The 23,910-nt window shown below is 49.0% G+C and overlaps 1 protein-coding gene and 1 non-coding gene across 5 annotated transcripts in view; one reads left to right on the top strand and one right to left on the bottom strand.

The window, feature by feature from the left end:
• Positions 1-23,910, top strand: part of PKNOX1 (PBX/knotted 1 homeobox 1) — a 72,086-nt gene that overhangs the window by 28,892 nt on the left and 19,284 nt on the right. For all 4 annotated transcript variants that reach the window (XM_075542258.1, XM_075542259.1, XM_075542260.1 and 1 more), the window contains exons 2-5: positions 7,882-7,991; positions 13,192-13,319; positions 17,072-17,243; positions 19,514-19,684. In XM_075542258.1, coding sequence (XP_075398373.1) covers positions 7,941-7,991; positions 13,192-13,319; positions 17,072-17,243; positions 19,514-19,684 — 522 coding nt within the window. In that variant the 5' untranslated portion in view covers positions 7,882-7,940. The remainder of the gene's footprint in view (positions 1-7,881; positions 7,992-13,191; positions 13,320-17,071; positions 17,244-19,513; positions 19,685-23,910) is intronic.
• LOC142442010 (U6 spliceosomal RNA) lies at positions 18,159-18,264 on the bottom strand. The gene has a single exon (XR_012783279.1). It is a non-coding gene; the product is annotated as a U6 spliceosomal RNA (small nuclear RNA).

Here is a 23,910-nt window from a genome sequence, read left to right as displayed (position 1 = left end):
AAGTGCCGGACTACTATCTAAAGCGCCAGGAGAAACCGCATGCACCAGTTTAAAGAGAGACGGACTGTGTATGTGTCTGAAATTTTCCCAGGTTCTTTATTATGACTCTTGGAACATCAAGCTTCAAGCTGATTCTTCCCAGTTCACGGCCAGCAAAGCAACAGTGGCATGGACTCAGATTTGTAAACTAGTACTGGAACAGGAAAAATTACAGCTTGGCACTCTGCTGGAAACTTACTCGGACTCTTGGCAAACAGTGGCAGTGTGGAGAACACGGCAACCAGATCTCTCGACCATTTGAGTTGGAAGCTGATGTGCAGCTCGAAGTGGCAGCCAGCCACATCGCTGGGAATGGCGGCCACACCCTGTTGTCCTCGCCGTAATCCCCTCACCTGCTCTGTTCCTTCTGGGCCTCTCGGGCTTTGGCTCCAATTAGTCCCCCTTCTGATGATTGTTCTAGTACCACTTTCATTTCACCATTTGATTTCAGCCGGCAGGAAGGCCTGTGAAACACACAGAAAAGGTGAAAAGCATGCAGCAGGTATCTAGCCACTGCCCCTATTCCACAGTTGTTCACACCTGTCCACTGTTCCCCGTCGTTTACTCACCTAAAAGGAAGTTGTGGGCATCATGACGGTAACTACCTCTGAGATTGTCATCTCTCCACATTACCTGTTACAGCATGTTAAATCCTGCATGTAGTACAGGGAACCTGGCGGTGCTGTTGGGTGGCAGTCGGACAGCTAACTGGAAGATCCAGGTTCAAATCTACCGGCTCTTTGTCTTCCAAAGAGGAAAATGAGGCTGTCTGCTCCTGAAAGAGTTACAGCTCTGGAAACCCCACTTAAGGTCACTGTGAATCAAATCTGAGTCTATGGCAATGGTTTGGTTTTGTAATAAAAAAAAAAATCAGTATTGCATCTGACTGTTGTCTCTTTAGTCTTTTATTTATTTATTATTTTTGTTTCCTAATGCAAAAATTTTCATTCTAAATATTTTAAAACTCTAAAAGGTTTTGAATTTGAGGCTTATAGAAAAGTTGAAAAATTGTACAAAGACTTCCCATATGTCTTTCCCAAATGTTAGTATTTTACCAAACTTGCTTTATCATGCATAATTGTATCATTAATCTCCATATGTTTAAACAAACTATTTGAGAACCTAAGTTGTAGACAGGGTGAAGGATTCTCTCTGGGAAATTATTACAATTACAGGGATCAAAGTAGGGGCACTCACATTGATACAATCTTACTATCCACCTTCTGACTTTATAACTTTTGCCACCAGTAGTCTCATTTAAAAACAACCATTGCTCATACTGACTCCATGGAAACATAGAGCTTCTTCGCAGGGTTTCTCTGGCAGCCTGCTGCTGGACTGCCACTTGTTTCTGCATTCAGACTGCCAGAGTCTGTGCCTGGACCTTGACACGGCCCCGCAGGGCTCCAGTTGTCATACAAATGGAGCAGTATAGCCAAAGGAGCGCATGTGTTTAGGTTCTAGAACTTACTAATTTAGAATCACACATTGTTGTAATTGCCCTTCAAGCTCTTGATCTGGAAAGGCACTAACTTTCATAATTATGATCTCTGACACTTTGAGGCACAACTGGCCAGGAAGGAGTCCTGGTGGCACTGCCAGGTCCGTGTTGGGGTGCTGCCCCCCCCCCCAGAGGGCACTTCAAGCCCCGCAGCCCCTCTGCAGTGAGGCCGTCTCCTCCAGTACAGGTTTACAAAGCCTGCAGACCCAGTGCAGGATCCCTAGGAGTTGAAATGAGCTCAGGGGTGGTGGGCTTGGTGTTTTGAGGGTAACCCAGTTGACTGGGCGCTGAGGACTTGATTCAGGCTCTTCCTGTTGGGCAGGACTGCATCGAGGTGATGCCGTGTTCTTCTCACTGGGTCCCACTGCGTCTTTCCAGGTGTACACACAGATGTATTCTTGTGTGTGTGTAAATGAGACTGTAGACAGTATCTCTGCCGATTTCTCTTATCTCTGCAGAATAAAACCATGAATCTTTACTGAGACCTTCGCATTTTCCAAGCCCACAGTGTTTATTCTAGCATTTCCTCTCTCCATATTTGTAATTCAGCACTAAGAAAGGTGCTTCTTACCATCCACTGTATACATATGTATTTTCTTCACACTAGAGCAGCTCTCCCATCCTTAAAGAGAAAGCCAACTGTATGTTTTAACCTTTAAAAAATGGAAACCAAATGCAAGGAAATGCCTTTTTTAAAATCTGAAAGTTCCTTGGGTGTTGTAGGGAGAACTCAATAGGTGCTTTTGCCAGGGTGCACTTAGGAAGCAGCGTGTGTTGTTTTCCAGTGGGGTGTGTGGTTTCCAGTGGGGTGTGTGATTAGTGCCTCGAATCGATGACAGATTGATTCAGTTGGAGGAATGACTTCAGATTTGAACTAGCTGTGCTCCGGAAGTGTGTCAGGTAAAGTAGCACGGATGGAAGTGGCACCCTCTAACGTCCTCCCTGTTTGTGCTGGGAAATGCAACATCACATCTACTTCCAGACGTAGAGCACACAGAGTCTGGAGTCTGGGTGGGTGAAGTGTGTGTGGCCCCACAGACTCATGATTTCGCTCTCTGCTTCAGCACTGATACTCCAGGCCCCAGGTAGGCCCTTGGGTCCAGATGTTCACCTGCACTGGCAGCAGGATGGAGTTGCCCCCAAGGAGAGGGAGGCCCATTTTCCCTTCCGAAGAGAAAGAACCCTGTACTTGGGAATAGAAATAGAGTTCTGGGAGAGGAGTGGTAGGCTTTTGGCTAGCGTCACTGCTGTGTGCAGAGAGGGTAAGCTCCAAGCACTGACAATACCCAATGAGATGTGTCACAAACTGATATTGGGCTGGAAACACTCATTTATGCCAAGAAATGAGGACGACAACGACCTGGCTAGCCAACTGGAAGAGATCTTCATTTGTGTCTGATGACCCAACAGTACTGAAATGATCAAACACATGCAAGTAAAATTTTGCTGAAGATAATTCAAAAGTGGTCACAGCAGTTCGTTGGCAGAGAATTACCAGAAACGGTAAGTTGCATTTAGAAGACGACGTAGAATAAGGGATATCATTGTTGACATCAAGTGGGTCTTGGTTGAAAGCAAAGAATACCAGAAAGACGGCCACTTATGTTTTATTGCTTGTGCAAAGACATTCAACCGTGTAGATCATGACTCTGAATGACATTGTGAGGAATTCCAGAACATTCCTGCATTACCTGTGCATAGACCAGGAGACAGACTTTTGAACTGAGGAAGCACATACTGCCTGGTTTAAAATAAGGACAGCTGTGTGTATCAGGGTTGTATCCTTTCACCATTTCCCCCCACCCCTGCCCGGGACAGCTTGATTTCAGACTAGACCATGAACTCATAGGGGATGGGCTCCAGCAGCTCGGGCTCCTTCCCATCGGTCCCCACAAAGCGGGCTTCTCTTGGGGGGTGGGGTGGGGACACAGGCGGGTGCTTCAGCTGCACCCAGGTGCCCTTCTCCTTGGCCTCCTCCTTCTTCTGGTCCTTCTCCTTCATGCGCTTCAGGAAACTGTCCCAGCTCCTCCAGCGCTTAGTGTGCTCAGTAGGCATGTGGATTCCATTGAGGAGTATCTTGTCCTTAACCTGCTTGTTCACAGCAATGCTGACGGCATGCTGGGTCACGTCCGGTTTTGCTACGGTCGCATTTGTGTGGCATCCCTTTGAACAGAGCCCATCCCCTTGATGTCCACACTGTCACCTTGCTTGTGGAGTTTAATGTAGCCAGGGGAACGACGCATGCTTCCTGCCGGGCCTGGCGAACAGGGAGTGGGCCCTTCTTTTCCTTGGTGTGCATCATTTTGACGGGTCACTGCTAGATGCCAGTTCCAGCCAAAAGGCCCTTTCACCATTTTTATTTCATCTCTATGCTGAGCAAATACTCCAATAAGCGGGTGTATTTTGAAACATCAAGGCTGGTGGAAGACTCACGATCTGTGACATGTAAATGACACAGTCTTGCTAGATGAAAGTGGAGAGCTCTGGAAGCACGAACTGGTGAAGGTCAAAGACTACAGCCTTCAGTGTGCTTTACAGCTCAGTGTGAACACACAAGTCCTCACGACTGGACCAGTCCATGATCAACAGAAAAGGGAGAAGTTGCCAGGGCTTCCAGTTCTTTGCTGGACTCCCTAGTCTTCCTTATTTCCAACTGTCTTCCTGCATGTCTCTTCCTGGGTGGTCTTGTCTAGTTGGGGGGCTTTATATACCACATGGATTTCCTGTGACTTCCATAACGAATGGTGGCTTAAAACAGCAGAAATTATGTTCCGTGACCATTCTAGAGGCCAGAAACCGGCACTCGGGGTGTGGGCCAGGTGGATTCTTGGTGGAAGCTCTGTAAGATTCTGTTCCATCTCTCTCAGTTTCTGGTGTCCCTTGAATTGTGGCTGCATCACTACAACATCAGCCCCCATTGTCCCTCGGGCTCCTTCCCTTGCTGGACAGCAGCAAAACGCAGCAGGAAGTGCATTCTTATCAGCATCTGGATTTTCTGTACAGCACACTAGCGAGGTATCCCCAGGGGTGTCAATCATAGGCATCAGGGTAACCTTCAGTGGCTTGTGTCCTTTTGCCTGCTTGCCTTCTATTGAAATAAATGTTTTGCTCAAAAGTTTTTCCCCAATAAATTAGAATGTTGTCACTGTTACGCACGTGCGTATATATGATTAACCACCGTGTGCAGTTAATTTCTTGAGTTTTGGGGTTTTGGGGGCAACTTTAGTGTCAGCCAAAGCACTCTTTCCTATTAAAACATATAAGCTCTAAGCTGCCCTCTTTTAAAAATGAATCACCCCACCCTGGGCCACCTTACATTTACACCTTGACATTTCCTTTCAGAACATTTTCATGACCATCTTCCAGTGCCTTCTGCTTCAGCTTCTTAAAAGACTGATTTCTCCTCAAGTGCACTTTCTCCTGCTTGCCTCCACCTTGTTGACCCCTGGACTTCGGTGGAAGACCTACATGCGACTTCGCCCCTCTGTTGTTGCGTCAGCCCTGGGGTCAGAGTGGAAGTGCTCCTGAGGGTTCCCAAGGCTGTCCACCCTCAGAAGACCACTGCCACACCTTCCTCCCCAGAGTGGCTGTGGCTTTACACCGCTGGCCCTTTGGTTACCAGCTGAGCATGTAAGCTCTCTGCCGCCGAGGCTCCCTGAGACCTGCGCTGGCACTGTGGGAGCGACAGCGAGAGGAGAGTGGCCGAGCTCCTTCCCTGGGCTTGTGTGTGTGTGATTGCTGCTTCTCGGTGTGGTGACTGGTGGCTGCGCGTCGGGCTGCGAAGCACAGGACCAGCAGTTCACATCCAGCAGCCTTGCCGAGAGAGGGGAGGCTTTGTACTACCATGAGGAGTTACCGTCTTGGAAACGAGTGGATTTTGGAGGTTTTATGTGTCACTTGGTGTGATTGGTGGGCTCTTTGGCATCCGGGACTGCTCAGCAGCGTTTGCCGTGTGAGTGAGTGATCACTGCATCTTTGCCTGATGCCGTTCACCCTATGAGACGTTTCATAAGTGTTCTCTTCTTTCGGCAGCAGGGAACCTGTGTTTCCTGACAGCACACTACACCTGTACCCCCGCCAGTTCACTCAGGACTCGTCCTTGCCTTTACCCATGACCAACTGAGGCCACCCTGCTCCGAGCAGAGTCAAGAGTAACTGGCAGCTTTCACCATTCTTTCTCCAGGGGTCAGCGGTGCAGATAATGGGCACATGCACGGTGCCTCTGCCCACCGCGATCCAAACACTTATGGACGCCCAATTTTATGTCAAGCCTAACCCCATGCTCTCTTAGGCTTTTCTGATAGCTCAGGACGAATCCTGCTAAGATGTGCACAAACTGAATCGTGACTAGGCACAGATGCTCACAGACACAGGAACTTTGGAGAAAAGAGGGCCACTGTTACCGAAAGGTGTCAAGCCCTGTCTCATTGTAAGGTCACGGTCACAGGTACTGAGGGTTAGGACTTGGAGCTGTTTCGTCCTTACATTTGGATGATGAGCAGGTCTGTATAATGCATATACTGGAAGCCTCCGGCACCTACCATGTCCCTTTGCCTGCTTTCTCCCACACTCCGAGCCTCTCATGCCGGTCTGCTCCACTCTGGGAAATCCAATTCTACTCTTCCTGCTGCTTGGTGTGGGACCCCCAGGGCCCCCAGACTCCACCCCCACTCCCCAGGCCCCCTGCAGACCCTGCTGGCCTTGCCTCTGGCTGTGGCTCCCTCGCGCATGCTCCCCCTAGCTACAGCAGCTCCAAATCCTTCTCAGTGCCGCCTGCAGTCGCACTGCCCATATAAGTCTCTGTCCCCCCTCTGTTCACAACTTTGCCCTGGCTTCCTTCCCATCTGCTCCACCGTGCCCCTTCCAACCCAGCTGCCCCCCCCCCCACTGCTCTCCCAGCTGTGCCTCCCATCCATGCCCCAGCCCTCTCCTCCCTGAGACCTGGGCCAACTTTCCTCCTCACAACCTCCCTCCTCGCAGGCACCTTCCCCCAGTCCCTTGGTCACCCCCTCACGGGTTTAGAGTTGACTGGTTTGCTAATGTAATGTGTTTTCCTATGTCCCCAGGGAATGAGACCCCTGCCAGACACTTGATAAGCTTTGCTGGGTGCAGTTTATCCCCCGCCCCATGTCTTTTGGGATGTGTGGTAGCTAGCCCCCACATGCTAGCTCTGTGGAGGTGGGGGCAGTGGGATGGCCCTTTGAGGTCTTCAGCTCGCCAGCCCCAGCCTTGTCCCTCAGGCTCTGTGGTGAGATGGCCCTCCCAAGAGAGCCTCCCTCTGGCCACTGGAGGATGGCTGGAGTTAGGAGGTCATGTGATCAGATGATGCATGGGGCCGGAGACTCCGCTTCTGTTTGCTCATGCACTTGCAGGGCCTTCCCATGTGCCCACCATGGGTCGGGTGTACTTCAGAGAAGCCATCTGGTAGGCACTGCCCCGAACCTGCCCAGGCATCTCACACAGTCTGACATCTTCTATGGGGTGCCTGGTGGAATCAGGCTGGCCCTCTCCTGTGCTGGTGTGCTGACCTGGAGCCCGGCCTGCACCTACAGGAGGGTCTGCCATCCTGCCATTTAGCTTCTCCTCGCACACAGCCCACTGAAGTGCTGCAATGGCGTTAAGCACGTGAGCGGTCAGGTCCATGTTGACACTATATTGGGGGCTAGGAGTGTGCTTGTCTCGGCTGCTCCAGCACACGGGTCACCATTGTGCTAGGTCTCTGTATTGACCACTCCCTCTGGGGCTACTCGCCTCTGGCCTTGGCCTCACCCAGGCCTCGGCCTCACGGGTACTTTCTTCCCTGAGAGGCCGCCGCTCACACCGGACTCGGCAGCCCCTGAGGGTGCTTACCCGGGATTCTCTGATGGTCTCTCCTCCTTGCCATGCTGCTCCTTGGACCCAAGGCTGTCATATGCAGTGATGGTCATTGACTGTTCTGTGCGACCCGGGAGGACATAGTAGTTACGAGTTACACTACTAAGCACAAGGTTGGCCATTTGAAACCACCAACCACTCTGCAGGAGAGAGATGCTTTCTCCTGTGAAGAGTTCATCTACCCTGTTCTATAGGGTCCTGTATGAGTTAGAATCGACTCAGTGGAGGTGAGTGTGGTTTTTGGATTTGGGGTCCCCCTGGCAGAGGATGTGATGACAAGGTGGGGCCAGCACAGTGTCCATCAGGGAGGCACTGCAGCCTGGGGTCTGATTTACCCAGGTCTTGAAGGATGGCTTCTTTTCTCCTCTGACCAAGGGGGTTTGTCATAAATGTGTGCATACTGGGGAGTAAGGGGAACACGAGATGTCCGACAACCACTAACGGAAGCTCTGTTTTTGTTTCCGCAGACCACGTTTGCTGACGAGTCACGATGATTTGATGTCTTGGCACAAAGCTCTCGTTGACCATGATGGCCACACAGACTTTAAGTATAGACAGCTATCAAGATGGGCAGCAAGTGAGAGCCTTAACTTTATCCTTACTTGACATCACAGTCAGTGCTCGAGAAGACTTGAAAATGCCTTGTATGTTTACACTTCAGTGGCCTTGAGATCAGCGGTTCATTTTAAAGGACATCATACCTTTGTTGTCTGTGGGTGTTCTGAGAAGTAAGCAGTAAGCTAGGATCATCGTTGCTAGGAATTCTGATGCAGCAGTGTCCTGGGAATCCCCCTCCGTGTCAGTTACGGTCCGCTGCATTTAAGGGAGAGCTGCACATTTAGATCATCTCAGTGCTCACGTTGACCAGCTGCTAGTGCGAGTGTCCCTGATCACGTGCTGGGGGCACCCTGTGGCGTCTGAGCCCAGTGGTGCGAGTGTGACCGCTGTGGGCCAGCCGATGCATTTTTCTGGCTACTTCTTCCGGAGCTGAGCACTCCCCCTAGAGTGATGGGGAAGAGGAGAATTATTTTTACCTTTGCACAGAGTTCAGGCTTAGAGAAGGCCTTTAGCTTTGTTTCGTTATCATAATTTACTAAATAGAGCTATTGGTTCTTAACATACCTGAAGCAAATCATGTCTCATCCCTCAAACATGGACAGTAGTTGTGCCAGGCACAGTGGTGAGTGTATTGTGTGTGCTGTTTCCTTCCACACATGAGCTGTTTAGACAGCTGCCCCAGGTGCCAGGGCACTGCCGGGGTAGAGTTGATGTAAGAGGCAATGCTGAGCGCTTCACTGGGTGCCCCCCCCCCCCCGACTCTGGGACAGCCAGATGTGGAGCTTCCAACCCAAGTGAAGTGCTTGTCACCTAGAAAACTGGTTTGCCCTTACACAAAACCAGTCACATAGAGATTGCTTGTTTGATAGATAAATAATAATTTGTTTTAAAAATATATTAATCCTGTGCTGTAGCTGAAAGTTGAAAACTGAATTATGTTTGCTCCTGGGATGGGTGTGTGTGTGTGTGTGTGTGTGTGTGTGTGTGTGTGTGTGTGTATTAATGGAGCTAAGCTTTCTTGATATTGTAGTGTGCTGGGCATCTAGTGACAGAGCGAGAAAGACAAGGGCAGACAGAAGTTTTCTCCATTTTGTTTGATGTCTTTGGTGCAATATTATTTCAGTTTGTTCATTGGTCCATCCAACAAGGGTACATTGAATCTCCCAATGTGTGCACGGTTGTGTTGAAGATGAAGACACAGCCCTTGTCCTGTGGAGATAGACAGGTGAAGCAGGGCATAATGCCAGGGCAGAAAGGGTCAGCAGGCATCCAATTCACACTGAGATGAGTGGGCTAGTTGAGTTGAGAGGCAGAAATAGAGTCCAGGAAGCTTCCCAGAAGGTTGGAGGGGAAGAGCAGTACACAGTATTCGCCAGGGAAGTGTGCGTAAAGTTGGGTTACACAGGAATGGGTGAAAGGGACATTTCCCAGAATGCTGTTTGGAGTTAGGTTTGAGGTGGAGGAGGGTCAGATGAGGTGCTGCGACCGAATGGGTAGGGTAGGGGGACAGCGCAGCGAAGTCGTCCTGCATTCTGCTAGTCCCAGCTCCGGGAGGTGCGCTGGGTCGGTGTGCTCTCTGGCCTGCATAGAGAGGGGCATGATGGCGCCCTTTGGTTAGGCCCCGAAGGGTCTGTGGGCCTCGTCCCCACCCCTCACCCAGATCAGCCAGCCTTGTAGACAGTGCCCTCCACGGTCCGGGAAAGGATGGTGTCGTTATCAAATTGTGTCCTTCCAGAGGAACTCACTCATGAGCCCTGGATTCACTGGGTCCTTTCAGGGTTGAAGTGCCTCCTGTTGCCTTTTTGACTGGAATGATGTCCTGATTAGAAATGATGGGCTGGAGTTAAACTTGTCCCTGAGCACCTTGTGCACCTCGCTCCGTTGTCTCCTGGCAAAGCTGCTCCGGGAGAGTCTGCTCCCAAACTGACTTCCCTCTTGGAGGTATTTTGCCAGGGTGGATGCCTGAAGCACCCCCTCCCACCCCCACCCCTGTCCTGCCCTATGAGAAATGTCTTAATCCTTCAAGTTTACAGTGGAGTTTGGCCCTGCCCTGCATTGTCCATTCTGTATCATTTTATTTTAGAGAGTGGCATGCCTTTTGATCTGTCTGCAATCGTAGTTTCCTTCTCCATTCCTATAGCTTTGAAATTTCACTTTCCTCTGCGATGTGCTCTGCCTTCCGTGTCATTGCCCTAAGGATAGATTGTATTTGTCTTGGCTATCAGTTACGTTTTCATCTATGTTTACTGTGCTTGTCTCAGCTCTTTCTTTTCAATCCGTAATTCTGATGGTCACTGATGTCTCTTCTGGTTTTCCCGTGTCTAACTTATCTGTTGGTTCTACAGTGATGTGTGGGTAGTACTGTTTACTTTATACCTACCCCTTATTTGGCTGAAACTTGATCCATAGAGGTGAGTTTGGTTCCAGGCCTGCAGGCTGGCTAAGGGGGGCCACAGTCTTGGTGCTGCCACTAGTCTGTCTCACCAGGCAGCCTGGTTATTTTGTTGTGGTGGCTTTAGTTTTTTAAGTTTGTTACAGTTTACTCCCACTCGACCTAGGACAGTAGTTCTCCACCTTCCTAATGCCATGACCCTTTAATATAGTTCCTCAGGCTGTGGTGACGCCCCCAACCATAACATCATTTCCGTTGGTACTTCATCACTGTAATTTTGCTACTGTGATGGATCGGGCGAGCCCTGTGAAGGGGTCGCGACCCCCAGGTTGAGAAGCGCTGGTCCAGGCTCTCCTCTGGTGACCCCTTTAAACGTGGTCATGCGGTGAGAGCTGGGCACCGTCTCGTCCTTCTGGTCTCAGGGTTGTGTGGTCTATCAGTCACATTTGCTTTCTTCAATGTTGTTTTGTTTTTGCCTTTTGCTAGCTATGTTCTTGTCCCCCAGTAATAGAGGTAGCATGATTTCCCTACTGTGTTGTTTTGTTTTCATTTTATCTTGCTTAGGCCTGGGGACTGGGCCTGGCCAGGCCGTTTTCTCAGATACCTGGGAGAGTGGCTTTTTGACTCTCTCACCACTGGATCTGAGGCTCTGTGGCTTGCTGCTCCTGCTCCTGCTCCTGCTCCAGCCTGCGGGTTTTGTGTTACGTGGCCTCGAGGAGGCCCAGCCCAGGCTCCGTGTCATCACACCACCGGGGTGTGAGTGAGTGTCCCGGGATGTTCTGAACTGGGAGTCATCCCCTGGCAGGGGCTTTGCTCACTACCCTCTTTGGCCAGGAGCCCTGTGTCCCTGAGAGACACACCCTGCTGTGTGGGTCCCCTTGACCACCAGGGCTTTACGCTTTAATCAGAAGGAAAGAGGGGCAGAAATTGCCCACGTCCTTTTCTTCTCTTTGTACTTGAAGGACCTGGTGCTGGAGACCGGGCTCAGGGTCGCTGCCCTGGCCTTGTTTCATTCTTCTAACTGCCTTTCCGCTCACCCTCCCTCTGTGCTCGGGGGGGGGGGGGGGGTACGAGTCCAGGTGGGCTCTGCTACTTTTGCACTTCTGTCTTTTCCTGTTGCAGAGCCTACTGTATTGTAGACTTTGGGTTGGAAGGTAAATCCCTAAAATGCAAATCAAATGATAACACACACACCCTGTCTCATCCCCCAGTGGCTCCCTGCCTAGCTTTCAGAAAGTCTGGAAAACTCACCCTGCAGGGTCTGGCACCAGAGCCTGTGTCTCAACATTCGCTACCCCAAGCCCTGGAAAGCCTGCCTGTGACCACCTCTGGCCACCAGTGGGTGCCCACCTCTGTGCCCCTTGCCCATTCCTCAGCATCAGCTTAGCCAACCCCTCGTGTCCTTCCCATCTTCTTAGTCCGCACCATCCAGCCCTCTTCCTTTCACACTGTGTGTCTCCCGTCCTTCTGCTCCAGTCTGGGTTCTCTCTCCCGGCAGGGTGACCTTCTGACCTGCTCCATCCGTGCTGTGTCCACCTCGCGTGCGTACTCTGATGCCTCCTCGGGGACAGCAGCTTCTAGGATGGGGCCCTGGCTGAGCTAGGCTCCTGGGCCCCGGGCCCTCTTCAGTGGCGAGCGTGTAGTTGCGCATGTTCCCGTGAGTGGTAGCTCAAGGAAGCATTTGCGGTTGTTCTCTCTGAGAGTGATCAAGATTGGGGTTACTCCCCCGGCAGCACTTACTTGTCTGTTCCTCTGAGCTCGAACATTTAGATTTCTCTTCTTATCACAGTCGTAAAGAAATACCAAGAATCTTTCAACATTGTTTTATACGTGATATAAGATTGCTCTCCAGAGAGAGATGGTGTTTGCTAGGGCTTGAGTTTAGTGGCATTTCCCAGTACATGTCCAGTCTGAAGGCAGTGCCTCCTCCGCCACAGGAGGGAAGTCGTCTGGTCACTCTGGATGTAGGGGAAAGGGGACAGGCGGCTGGAGTGGTGCCCATGAGCTCCCCGAAATGACTGCTTCCTGAAGGAGAGGGACATAGCCGGCCAGCTGCTGTACATCACCCCGTCGCCCCCTGAGGGCACCTCCCTGAAGTAGTGCGCGTGTGGGGGTTGTTACTTTAGGATGGCTGGAAGTTTCCTGTGTCCATTTCCCCCTTTTTCGTTGGTAAGCCCAAGCATCCTGTAGGATGCAGGCACAGGCAGGCACATCCCTGTGGTGAGCACATGTGTAGGGCTGCTTCTGTGCTTATTGCAGCCAATAAGAAGCAGGCTTCCGTAAGCAGGGCGATCTCTTGCTCACGAATGTAGCGCTTTTTCATCTTGTTTTATAGCTGTGTATTCCCCACGTTTGAGAGTCGACGGGGGAGAATGTCAGCCCTGTGTGTGTGACAAGAATACTAAAAGCTTGGGTTTCCCCTCCCCCATTATAACATTATGAAATGTGAAGACACAGACCAGGAGGAGGCAGGAGCAAGACTGCATGTGTGCAGGCCCCTTAAGCGGTGCGTTTGACAGATAACAGTGATCTCGGTTGTGAGTGGGCCAGAAATCGGACCTCTATATATTTATTTATGAACATGTTTATTTATTTATTTAAGAGCATATTTATTTATTTATTTGAGAGCATATTTATTTGTTTATTTATTTATTTCGGGAGTGTATTCCGTTCAGAGGAGTTTTGTCGGCAGCGTTCTTTCTACAGAGCTGCCAGTCACACACGTGTCTAGCACGGTCTCATTTCTCTTGTGTTTGTGTTTGCAAATAGGCTGTTGAGTAGCAGTCTGTCTTCTGTTTGGTAACAAGAGCTCTCCTTCCTTTCACAGATGCAAGTAGTAACAGAATTAAAAACCGAGCAAGACCCTAACTTCTCTGAGCCTGCTGCAGAAGGAGTGAGCCCTCCCCCTGCTGACTCTCAGACGCCCATGGATGCAGACAAGCAGGCCATTTATAGGTAGCTCTCAGAGGTGGTTGGTGGGGCTTTTAGGGAATGATGAGAGTAGAAGACCTTGTTAACCTAGAACACTGGAGCCATTACCTGGACTCCCTGAGAGGTGCAAATGGTGACACTGCAGTTGCTGGCTACAAGGGTAGCAGTTGAGCCCACCCAGAGGCACTGAGGAAGAACTTCTTTAAACATCGTAAATGGCACCCTGTGGAGCACAGTCCCACTCTGACAGAGGGGTCAACTTGATGACAGCTAGGAAAGGAGTGGGCAATTAGGCAGGAGGAGGAAAGGACCTTCGTGCAATGGTTATAGATGAAACTTTTCTTAGGTGAGATTTTTTTTAATGTTTTGAAATATAAGGCTGTAATTTAGATAACCTTGGGAAAAAGAAATCCTCAGGCCTCAGTTTTGCTGAAGAAGTCTACCAAACATGTATAGATGAATAAATTAGCAAGTCAACACAGTTCTTTACAGAAGAGATTACTTTTGCAAACCATTTTTTGAATCCAGTGTCGCCTGGCTACTAAAACCAGATAAAAACAAGACAGAAAAACAGAACTATAGACCAGACTCCCTTATCACGTAGCCATAAAAGTTCTCAATAAAATAGCAAATACGGTTCAAGAATATATTTTAGAAATAAACTGAGGGCAAGTAGCGTTGACTCGGGAATGCAGGGCTGGCTCAAAATTGAAAGATCAGTCCGAGAACTCCACCATATGACTGTGTCTAGCGATGCGGAAAAATGTCTGACAAGAATGCCGACGAACTGGGGACAGAGGGAGCTTTCTTACTCTGATAGCGGCTGCCTGCCCATCCCGAAGCCGACGGCGCACTCACGGGGAAGGCTGACTGCTTCCCCGCCGAGATTAGGGACATTTGGTGGAAGTTGTCTCCAATGTAATAAGACCAGAAAAAGAAATGAAAGGCACACCAGGGTAGAAATAAAACTGACACTACACAGAGATGGCATTGCTTACACAGAAAATTCTAAGAGTCCACAAAAATCTCATTGAATCAATAAGTGAGTTTATTAAGGTCATAGAACATGAGGGCAACGCAAAGGAACGGATACCATGCTGTAACAGAATTGTGCAATTGGAAATTTATGTACAATAACATTTATAAGAGCTCTTCTCCCAATAAAATGATTTAAAAAATAATAATTTTCAAAAGAACTCAAGTGGGGAAGGGAGTATTTATGTATTTATGTATCGATATAATTTTTAAATTAGAATTTTTTGCTGAAAATTATAAATTGATAAATGCAATTAAACCTAAATAAATGAATATTCAGTATCGTTAAGATTTCATTCTTCTCCATTTGATTCATAGATTTGACATAATTCTGATTAAAGCCTCTGTGAGATCCTTCTTAAAGTAAATAATAGTCTGATTCTAAATTTCATTTGGAAGGCAAGGACGTAGAACAGCTTTAAGCAGTTAAGAAACAGAAGGATAAAGTAGGAGGGATGTTGTGTTTATTACAGGAACGAGGACATTATCTGTTGATGAAGGGTAGACACAGCCGTAAGTAGAAGTGAGAGTCCAGAAATTGCACTACATCGATAGATGCCCACTTGGTCTTTGGGAGAGGTATACAGCGATTCAACGAAGAAACTCTAATGAAGAAACTCTAATACACAGTTGCACACACATTCAATAAACAGATTGTGTTGAAACAATTGGACATCTATTTTTATATATAAAAATGAGATTCTCAGCCTAAACTTCACATCTTATACAAAAATTTAATTAAAGTGGGTCGTAGATCTAAATGTAAAAACGTAAATTGTAAAATTTGCAGCAGAAAACCTAGAAGGAAGTCTTGTGACCTTTGGTTAAAGGAAGAGCTCTTGGGAAGAGCGCCAGAAGCATGGCTGAGCAGATAAAGCTTGTACGTTGAGCCCTTGGCTGGCATGAAGGGTTAAGTGCTTGACTACTGACCAAGCGGTGCTTGGGAGGTCAAACCAAACAAGCCCGTTACCTTTGAATTGGGTTCTGACCCACAACCTTGAGACCCCTATGGAGCAGTTCTGCTCCGTGTTTGTTACCACCCCTCTGGAGATGAGGGTGTGCAATCCTTGAAGCAACAGAGAAGAGAGAGACCCCGAGGACCTTGGGAGGGAGAGCTGTGCAGGATCCCTGTGTGAAGTGACGGAAGCCGCGGGAGCAGAAGCGTTGCATCTTGTAGCATAGACTCAGGAGCAGCGCCTAGACTGGGAGGTACCTTTTTATCTGGCCCCAAACTATGGAACTGTGGTATGTTAGAGTGACAGACAGTAGGACTGGCTTCTTGGCCCATGGAGACAAAGACCAACGGACCACATGATGGCTGAGAAACAACTAGAGAGACTTGGCTACCATGGGGCTGAGAGGCTGAGAACCAGAGAGAGATGTGGATGCTGGCTGAGGAGACAGAAGACTATATCATTACTGTTTGCTTATCTTTTCTTGTGGAAACTATTAACTTCCCTACTACACCCCCTTCGCCATGAGTGTTGGCTGGGTCGTGTGTGGCCATGGCAATGAGTGATTGAACACAGCATAGATGTAGAGTGGTCTGGGAGGAGTGAGCCGTTGGTGTCACATGAAGGGATGGAGCGGGAGCATGTCCGACCGCTGCCTCGTGGCAGTAGTCAAGCCAGAGTGGTCAGACGTGTCTGCCTCCATGGCTGTTTATCACAGCATATATTTGTTTATTGCATAATTAATAGTGACTACTAAAGGTACACTCCGTGCACCCAGTGGACTGGGTGTTATCAAACATAATAGCACTTGTTAGCAAGGTGTGGGACAGGTGGGACCCTCCTACCTTGCTGCGGGAAACCTAAAGTGGTGCAGCCACTGTGTTAAACAGGCTGGTAGTGCCTCGGAAATCGAACCCTCAGACCCAGCCATTTCACTCTCGGGTATTATTGGAGAGGATTGAAATATTCAATCAAAACCTTGTACATGACTATCGATAGTATTTTTCTTTTTTTTCCCCCCCGTCCCTCCCAGTATTTTTCGTAGTAACTAAAAAGTAGACCAGATGTCCACCAGTGGTTGGATGCATCAATAAAATATGCTACAAACACAAACACAATGGAAGATGACGTGGCACTAAAAACGCATGCCATCATGTGACTTAACCTTGAAAATCAAGAGAACGAAGGCAAACGCACAGAATCACATGTTGTGTGATTCCATTTGTATGAAGTAACCAGGGTAGAGAGAGCTAAAGAGACAGAGGATGGTGAGACTCTGTCTTGTATACTTGGGACGTGTTATCCGGAGGGCCCATTCCTTGGAGATGGATGTCGTGGCTCAGCAAAGTAAAGGGATGGGCCAACACAATGGTTGCTTCACTGTGCTCAAACGTAACGGCTTTGTAACAAGGGCACAGGCCTGCGTAGTAGTTCCTCTGTTGTACTTCCCGTCGCTGTGAATCGTGACAGACTCGACAGCCCCTGATGAGAGAGACAGAAAGTTGACTGGGGTGGGAAGACAGGGTGACCGTGCCGGGAGGGAGAAGGGGAGTGGGAGTGGACAGCAGAGAGCTGCAGGGTTCTGATGGAGATGATAGAAGTGTTCTGGAGCTGGATTGTGGATGATTGAACGTACTGAAAGCTACTGAATTACACACTTCAAATAGATGATTTGTGTGGTTGTGTGAATTATATCCCCGCAAAGCTGTTGTATAAAATTACAAACGCACACGTATACTTGGCTCTGAAATGTGGAATATGGTTCTTTTATTGTCCCTTTCCCCGCAGGCACCCGCTCTTCCCACTGTTAGCCTTGCTCTTTGAGAAATGTGAGCAGTCCACGCAGGGCTCGGAAGGCACGACCTCGGCCAGCTTTGATGTGGACATTGAAAATTTCGTCCGGAAGCAGGAGAAGGAAGGGAAGCCTTTCTTTTGTGAAGATCCGGAAACTGACAATTTAGTAAGTGAAGAAAGTGGTCAGTTTTTATTTTCTGTTTCTTCTGCACTCAGGCCTGCCTCTGAGTGCCGAGGAGGGTGGACTGCGCTCTGCCTGAGACCGAATAGCAATGCCGGTGCAGCCTGTGTCCTGCCGGGCTGCCTCCGGGCCTCAGGTCTCCCTCTTCAGTTACCGTCTCTTAAAGTTCAGGTACATTGACCAATGCTTCCTGCCCGGGTGGACCGGTGGGGGAACCTAGCTTTCCCCTAAATATTTCCAGAGGTCTCTTGGGACCGGGTGCTCATAGGCCCTGGTCCCTCATGTCATGTGCGTGACACATGTGGCTTATCCCTTGTCATGGCACATTCTCCACGGCAGCACTGCCCAGGTGGTCCTTCGTCTTTCCTGAGGTCTTGCCCTACAGTGCTGTCCAGAGGAAAGAGAGGATTCTGTAGTTTGGGCCACAGTGCCCTTCCTTGGCTACATAGCACAGCACAGCGGAGTGTGGAGTGTCCTGAGCCCCTGGCGGACACCAGGAGGTAACCACGTGTTTGCCTCCAGGCCCAGGGCAGCACCCAGGGCAAGAGGATCTGCCAGAGACTCCTTTACCAGCTCTCCAATGAGGGCGAGGCAGTCCCCATCAGAATCTTGGGCTGGGCCTTTATCAGCAGAGAAATGTCATGGGTGTCACCTCAAACCCACGCCTGACAGAAGGATGCTGCGGGCCGAAAGTGTCACTCTACCAGTGTGTCTAAGGCTGCTGGGAAGTAACAGGAGGTTAGTAAGTTTCAACTGGAAGGAAGAGATGCTTGTGAGTGTTGATTTAAGGAGGGGAAGGGCACATGCGGGGTGGCTACTTAGCAACATTGTAGCACTTTGATTAAGCACTTCCTGATACAGTGTCATTCTTAGGAAGGACTGGAAAGGTTTGTTTTTTTTTAATATGGGAGACTTCATGAACGAATTTGCGTTTCATCCTTGTGCAGGGGGCATGTCAATCTTCTCTGTATCATTGTAATTTCCGTCTCTGCACAAATGAATGGTGAAAGTTTCAATTCTCTCTAAACTTCCTTTTCTCTGTGGCCTTCTGGGGTCAGATCTTTTTTGTCGTCCATCAATAGACACATGGTGTAGCAGTGGCGAATAGTGAGGTGACAGCGTGCTAGCAGATGGCAGGCATATGCAGGTGCTCTTTGAGAGCGAGAGCAGGTGGGCGAGCAGAGGGCACCGAGGGCTGGAGCACAGGAAAGAAAAACAAAGCCCCAAACGTAACGTTCCCGCCGTAAATGTGCCGGCCTCAGCTCACTCCTGAGTCGCTCTTCCCAGCACTTGGTTTTCCCACTCCTTATGAAGGAATTCGCAGTGGGTTGGCTCATTATAATGTGGCTCTGCTCCTTTCTGGGTTCTCCTGCTGGTCTGTGAGACTTGTTACAGATGTAAATGTGGTGGATACAGGAGGCTCTTTGTTCCTCTCTGTGTGTAAACTTTGAAATACGCTTGAGGTTCCCAATCTCTTTTATTGTGACTATAAACAGGAATTTAGTTTATTTCACTGTTTCTCAAATTGGGTGATACTACCTTGAAGGGGGCACTGGAACGACCCAGGGGGGCTACAAAGCAGATACCCAAACTTTATCCTGGATTATGGACTCTGGGACCAATGCCTTAATTGCCAGGGGGACCCTTGAGTAGTTGTTTTTTTCTGAGAAGGAGACAGTAGGCCAAATACGTTTGGGAACCTTTGGCTGATTTGGACCTTTAGGGACATGCAAATATGCTTTAAGCAATGGTCAATTCTCTCCCCCAACACCAGAAAAATTGGGGTGGGGGGAAGCTGCCCAGAAGCAGGCAGAGGAGGGACTTGGCAGACATAGGGTGCTGGTGATGACAGTCACTTTCTCTGCCAGGTGGTCCTTACCACCACCCACACCAGGCACAGCCGAATATGACAGACTGAACAGGTGCCCCATGGGCTCCCTTCTCAACAAGCCTCTGTCTCAGCATGCTCATCTGTACCCTTACCCCAGGAGGTGACTGCGAACCCCGGGCTGCAGGTCTAAAGTAGGGGATTAGGGCGTAAGCCCAACACTCCATCCCTCGGCTGCCACAGGCAGGCATGTGTACAAACCAGGCACCAAACCCTCGGTGTCATTCAGCTGTCTGTCGTTGGTAATGAGGGTGGCGTGGCTGTATGGATTCCAGCCCAGTCTTGAGGAATCGTGGCATGCTGCTAACTGTAACTAGATCATGTTGTATTTTTCTTGTCTGAAAGCCTTCATTTTCTCTGCTTTCAGATGGTAAAAGCAATCCAGGTTTTACGTATTCATCTTCTTGAGCTGGAAAAGGTTAATGAACTCTGCAAAGATTTCTGCAGCCGCTACATTGCTTGTCTGAAAACGAAAATGAACAGTGAGACTCTGTTAAGTGGAGAGCCTGGAAGTCCATACTCCCCCGTGCAATCCCAGGTATTTACGTTTGGGCTCTGTCCCGCTTCCAGTTCCTACAGCCTCTGATTCCTAGGACCGTGTGCCCTTCCACCACTGGGCTCTCTTGGTGGCTGCCCCACTGGCAGCACCGTCTCAGGCTCTCCCTGGCCTGACTGAGAAGTGCATCTCCCCTCCTCGATCTCCGAACCCCATTCCCAGCCTCCCGAGCAGACACTTGGTGCTTCTCTTGGGCTTCTACATGTAGTGCACTGGATTCCAGGTGTGTGTCCTGGGCCCTGGGAGGCTGGTCACTTAGGTACTCCCTTATACTGACTGTCTCTTGGCAAGGGGCTCTGCTGGTGCGGGCGGGGGCGGGGGGCTGCTGGGAAGTACCAGATCCGAGCCACCGGACCCCCAGGGGACTGTAGGTCAGCTGCTTGAACCTACTGGGGGCTCTGTGGGAGCCTTCAGACCCTATGGGCCAGTTCTGCTCTGGTCTGTAGGCTCCCGAAGAGCTAGAATCCACTCCGTGATTTGGTTTTTGAGCCCTTACTAAAAATTAATATGTAGAAAATGTTTTGTGGGCCCAGACACAGTGCTTTTGGTTGTCTTTGTGTAAGACTGGTAATTCTAACAGGCCTGGGAGTAGAGGTTCTCGGCAGAGTCTTCCTCGGTAAGCTGTATTTCTACAGATTTCCATTTCGGGCCCTCATTACAATGTCCTGGGAGTGCTTCCCTGTCCCCCGGAACCAGCAGGCTAGGAACTTGTATTACACATGTGAAGTAGGAAATCTTTTGAATTTGAGATTATTGCAGCTTCAGATGCAGTTTTGTAAGAAATCATACAGAGCGATCCTGTGAACCCCTTCACAAGCTTCTCCCAAGAGTCACATCTTGCAAAACTGTAGTGCACTGTCACACCGGGTATCTATGGTGACGCTGGAGATGCAGAATGTTGCACCCCACAGGATGCCTCCTGCTGCCCTTTTACACCTACACCCACTTCCACCTTCCTGACACTGCCCCTCTTTAACCCATGACCACCACCTGGCCCTGTTTCTGTAAGGTGTATGTCAATGGAGTCAGACAGTGTGGGCTTTTCAGGTGTGCTTTTCCATTCATAATGCCGTAATTCTCCAGAGTTCGGGTCGTGTGCATCAGTCAGCTCATCCGTTCTTATTGCTGAGCAGTACTGCCGGGCCAGTTTCACCCTCATCTGGTAAAGGCCATCGAAGTTGTGTGCAGTGTTTGGACTCTAAAGCTGCCATGAGCCAGTGTCAGCGTTACGGGTCCCGGGTGTAGAAATGCTGGCCTGTGCTCCAGAGAGGCGGTGCTCCTCCACATCCCAGCAACAGGGTGCGAGGGACCCGCTCCCGCCCAAACCTTGACTGTATTTGTGTATTCTGATTTGATTTGAGACGTTCTGGTTGGTTTGTTACCTCCCTGTGATGTTGATGTGCATTGCCCTGATGGCTAATGATGTTGACCATCCTTCCATGGACTTATTTGTCACCTGCGTATTCTCTGTTCGTGTCTTTGGTCATTTTTCTAGTTGAATTGTTTATTTACTGTTGAATGTTGAGCGTTTTTGGGTAGTCATTATTCACTCAGTGGGCGGACGTGTGGTTTGTAAACAGTACTTGACAGGTACGACCAGCTCATGTGCTTGGCTGCCCACTGACAGGTTGCATGATCGAGTCTACTCAGTGCCTTGGAAGAAAGAAAAGGCTAAAGATCTATCAGAAAAAAATCAGCTGTCGAAAGCTTATAAAACACAGTTCTACACTGACAGCAACTGATTTTTATGATTGTTAAATATTTCCTTCAAGTTTGAGCTTGTCTTTTTGTCCTCAGTATGGTCTTTCCCATTGTTGTTTCTGTTGTTGTTTACCACGGTTGGTTTCAATTCACAGCAACCTCGACCTGGGCCTGCACCATCTTCACAGGCCTCTCTCGGTTGGAGCCCATTGTTGTAGCCCCTGTCACTGAGGCTCTTCTCTGTGACCCTCCGCCCCACCAAGCATGCTGGTCCCTTGATAGCATCCCATCCTGGCCTCTGAAGAATGTTCTGCTGTGCTACTGCCAAGACAGGTCTGTTTGTCCTCCCGGCAGTCCGTGGTACTTGTCATATTCTGGCCAGCACCGTAACCCAAAGGCATCGTGTCTTCTGTGGCCTTTCTTATTCAGGGTCTAACCTGCACACCTCTAGGTGACTGAGAAGACCTCCGGCACACTGTAGCCCTCCCAATGCATCCCCGTGCCTCGGCACTTAGAAAGGTCTTGTGCAGCAGATGTGTCCCGTGCAGTACATCCTTTGATTTCTCGACTCTTGTTTGCATGGGTGTTTATGATACATTCAAGTACAGTGAAATTCACAGTTTCAGTCTTTCTGTTTATCATGATGTCTATTGGTACAGTTGAGAGGTTGTTTGTTTCTTTTTTTTCTCATGGAACTGTAACCCATGCTGTAAGCTGTAGCCTTTGGTCTTCATCAGTAAGCGCTTCAAGTCCCCTTTATGTTCATCAAGCAAGGCTGTGCCGTCTGCATATTGCAGAGTCCTCCAGTCGTGATGCCGTGCGCTTCATGTAGTCCAGGTTCTCGGCTTATTTGCTCAGTGTCTCGATGGCATAAGTGAGGGATGCAGTAAGGGACTAGGACACAACCCTGACCCGCAGCATCCCTGCTTGAAAACACTCACGATCCTCTTGTTCTCTTCAAAGGGCTGCTTCTTGGTCTGCCTACGGGTTCTGAAGAAGAACAATTAAGTGTTTAGAATTCCCTTTCTTCACAATGTTCTCCATCGTTGGTCATGACCCACACAGTAAAAAGCCTTTGCGTAATCAAGGAAACAAACCCCTCTGGTAGTCTCTGCGTTCAGCCAAGAGCCACTTGCTGCGGCAGTGAGAGCCCGCCTTCACGAGTACGGCAGAATTTCTGGCAGGTCCCTGTCAGTGTACTGGTGAAGCCGTGTTTAAGTGATCTTAAACAAAAGTTTACTTGCATTGATATTAATACTGTTGTTTGATCATTTCCACATTCTGTTGGGTCACCTTTCCTTGGAATTGGCACAAATGTGGATCTCATCCAGTTAGTTGTTCAGGTAGCTGTCTTCCAGGAAGTTGGGAAGCGTGCGATGAGTGAGCATTTCTAGTGTCGTGTCCATGGGTGGACGCAGCTCAGTTTGCATTCCCGCAGTCCCTAGAGTCTGGTTCTTTGCCACTGCTTTCAGTGCAGCCTGGCCTCCTTTAAGAGCACCGTGTCTCGATCACAGGCTACCTCCTGAAGTGACTCTACGTGTTTCTTCCATTTTCTTTGGATACTTCCTGCATCATGTTGTTGCAGCTTGAGGCTTGAATGTTTTCTCTCGTTCTTTAGCTTTAGAAATGCCAAGTGTGCTGGGTTCCCTTTTGGGTTTCTAGCAGATCACTTCATTATAATGCTTTAGAACGCTGTCTTCTTAATATCTTCTTGAGCTGCCCGGTGACATTTTCTGTTCAGTCTATTTCATCATAGCTACTCTGTGTTTGAGAGTCAGCTTCGAATACCTTTGTTGCTCTTTTCTTTCATCCTGTCTTTTTAATGGACTTTCACTTTCTTCATGTCTGATGTCCCACAGCTCGTCAACGTCTTCTGTCATCGGTTTTCAGTGCGTCAAATCTGTTCTTGAGGGCTTGCTCTAAATTTAGGTGAAATATACTTAAGGTCATTACTGGGCGCTTGTGGGTTTGTTTCCGTTTTCTTCAGCCTCACTTGAGCTGGCTTATGAGCAAGTGATTGGTCATTCCACAGTTGATTCCCAGCACTGCTCTGGTTGAAGATACTGTATTTGCCACTGTGTCTAACTCAGATGCAGTCTATTTGATTCCTCTGTATCGTCATCATTTATGCTGTTGAAAAGGGCATTTGCAATGAATTAAGTCATCGATCTTGCAAAATTCTATCATGCAATCTCCACCTTCTTTTCTATCACCAAGGCCATGTCTTCCGATTATTGATTCTTACTCTTTGCTTCCAACTTTTGCCTTCCAATCACACCACTAATTATCAATACATCTTCATTGCATACTTGATGAATTTAAGACTACAGAAGTTGCTAGGAATCTTCAGCTTCAGCTTCTTTGACTATTGGTCGGGCATAAATTTGAATACTGTTCACTGGCCTTTTCGTAGGTATCTGGATGCTGTCCTGTCACTGACAGCGACAGCTTCTTCCTGACATGAGCGTGGTGCCACTCCTCTTCAGTGTGGCCGCCTTGGCAGAGTA

The sequence above is a fragment of the Tenrec ecaudatus genome, chromosome 2 (genome assembly GCF_050624435.1).
Source record: "Tenrec ecaudatus isolate mTenEca1 chromosome 2, mTenEca1.hap1, whole genome shotgun sequence".
Taxonomy (NCBI): domain Eukaryota; kingdom Metazoa; phylum Chordata; class Mammalia; order Afrosoricida; family Tenrecidae; genus Tenrec; species Tenrec ecaudatus.
This window is presented reverse-complemented; position numbering and strand designations above follow the sequence as displayed.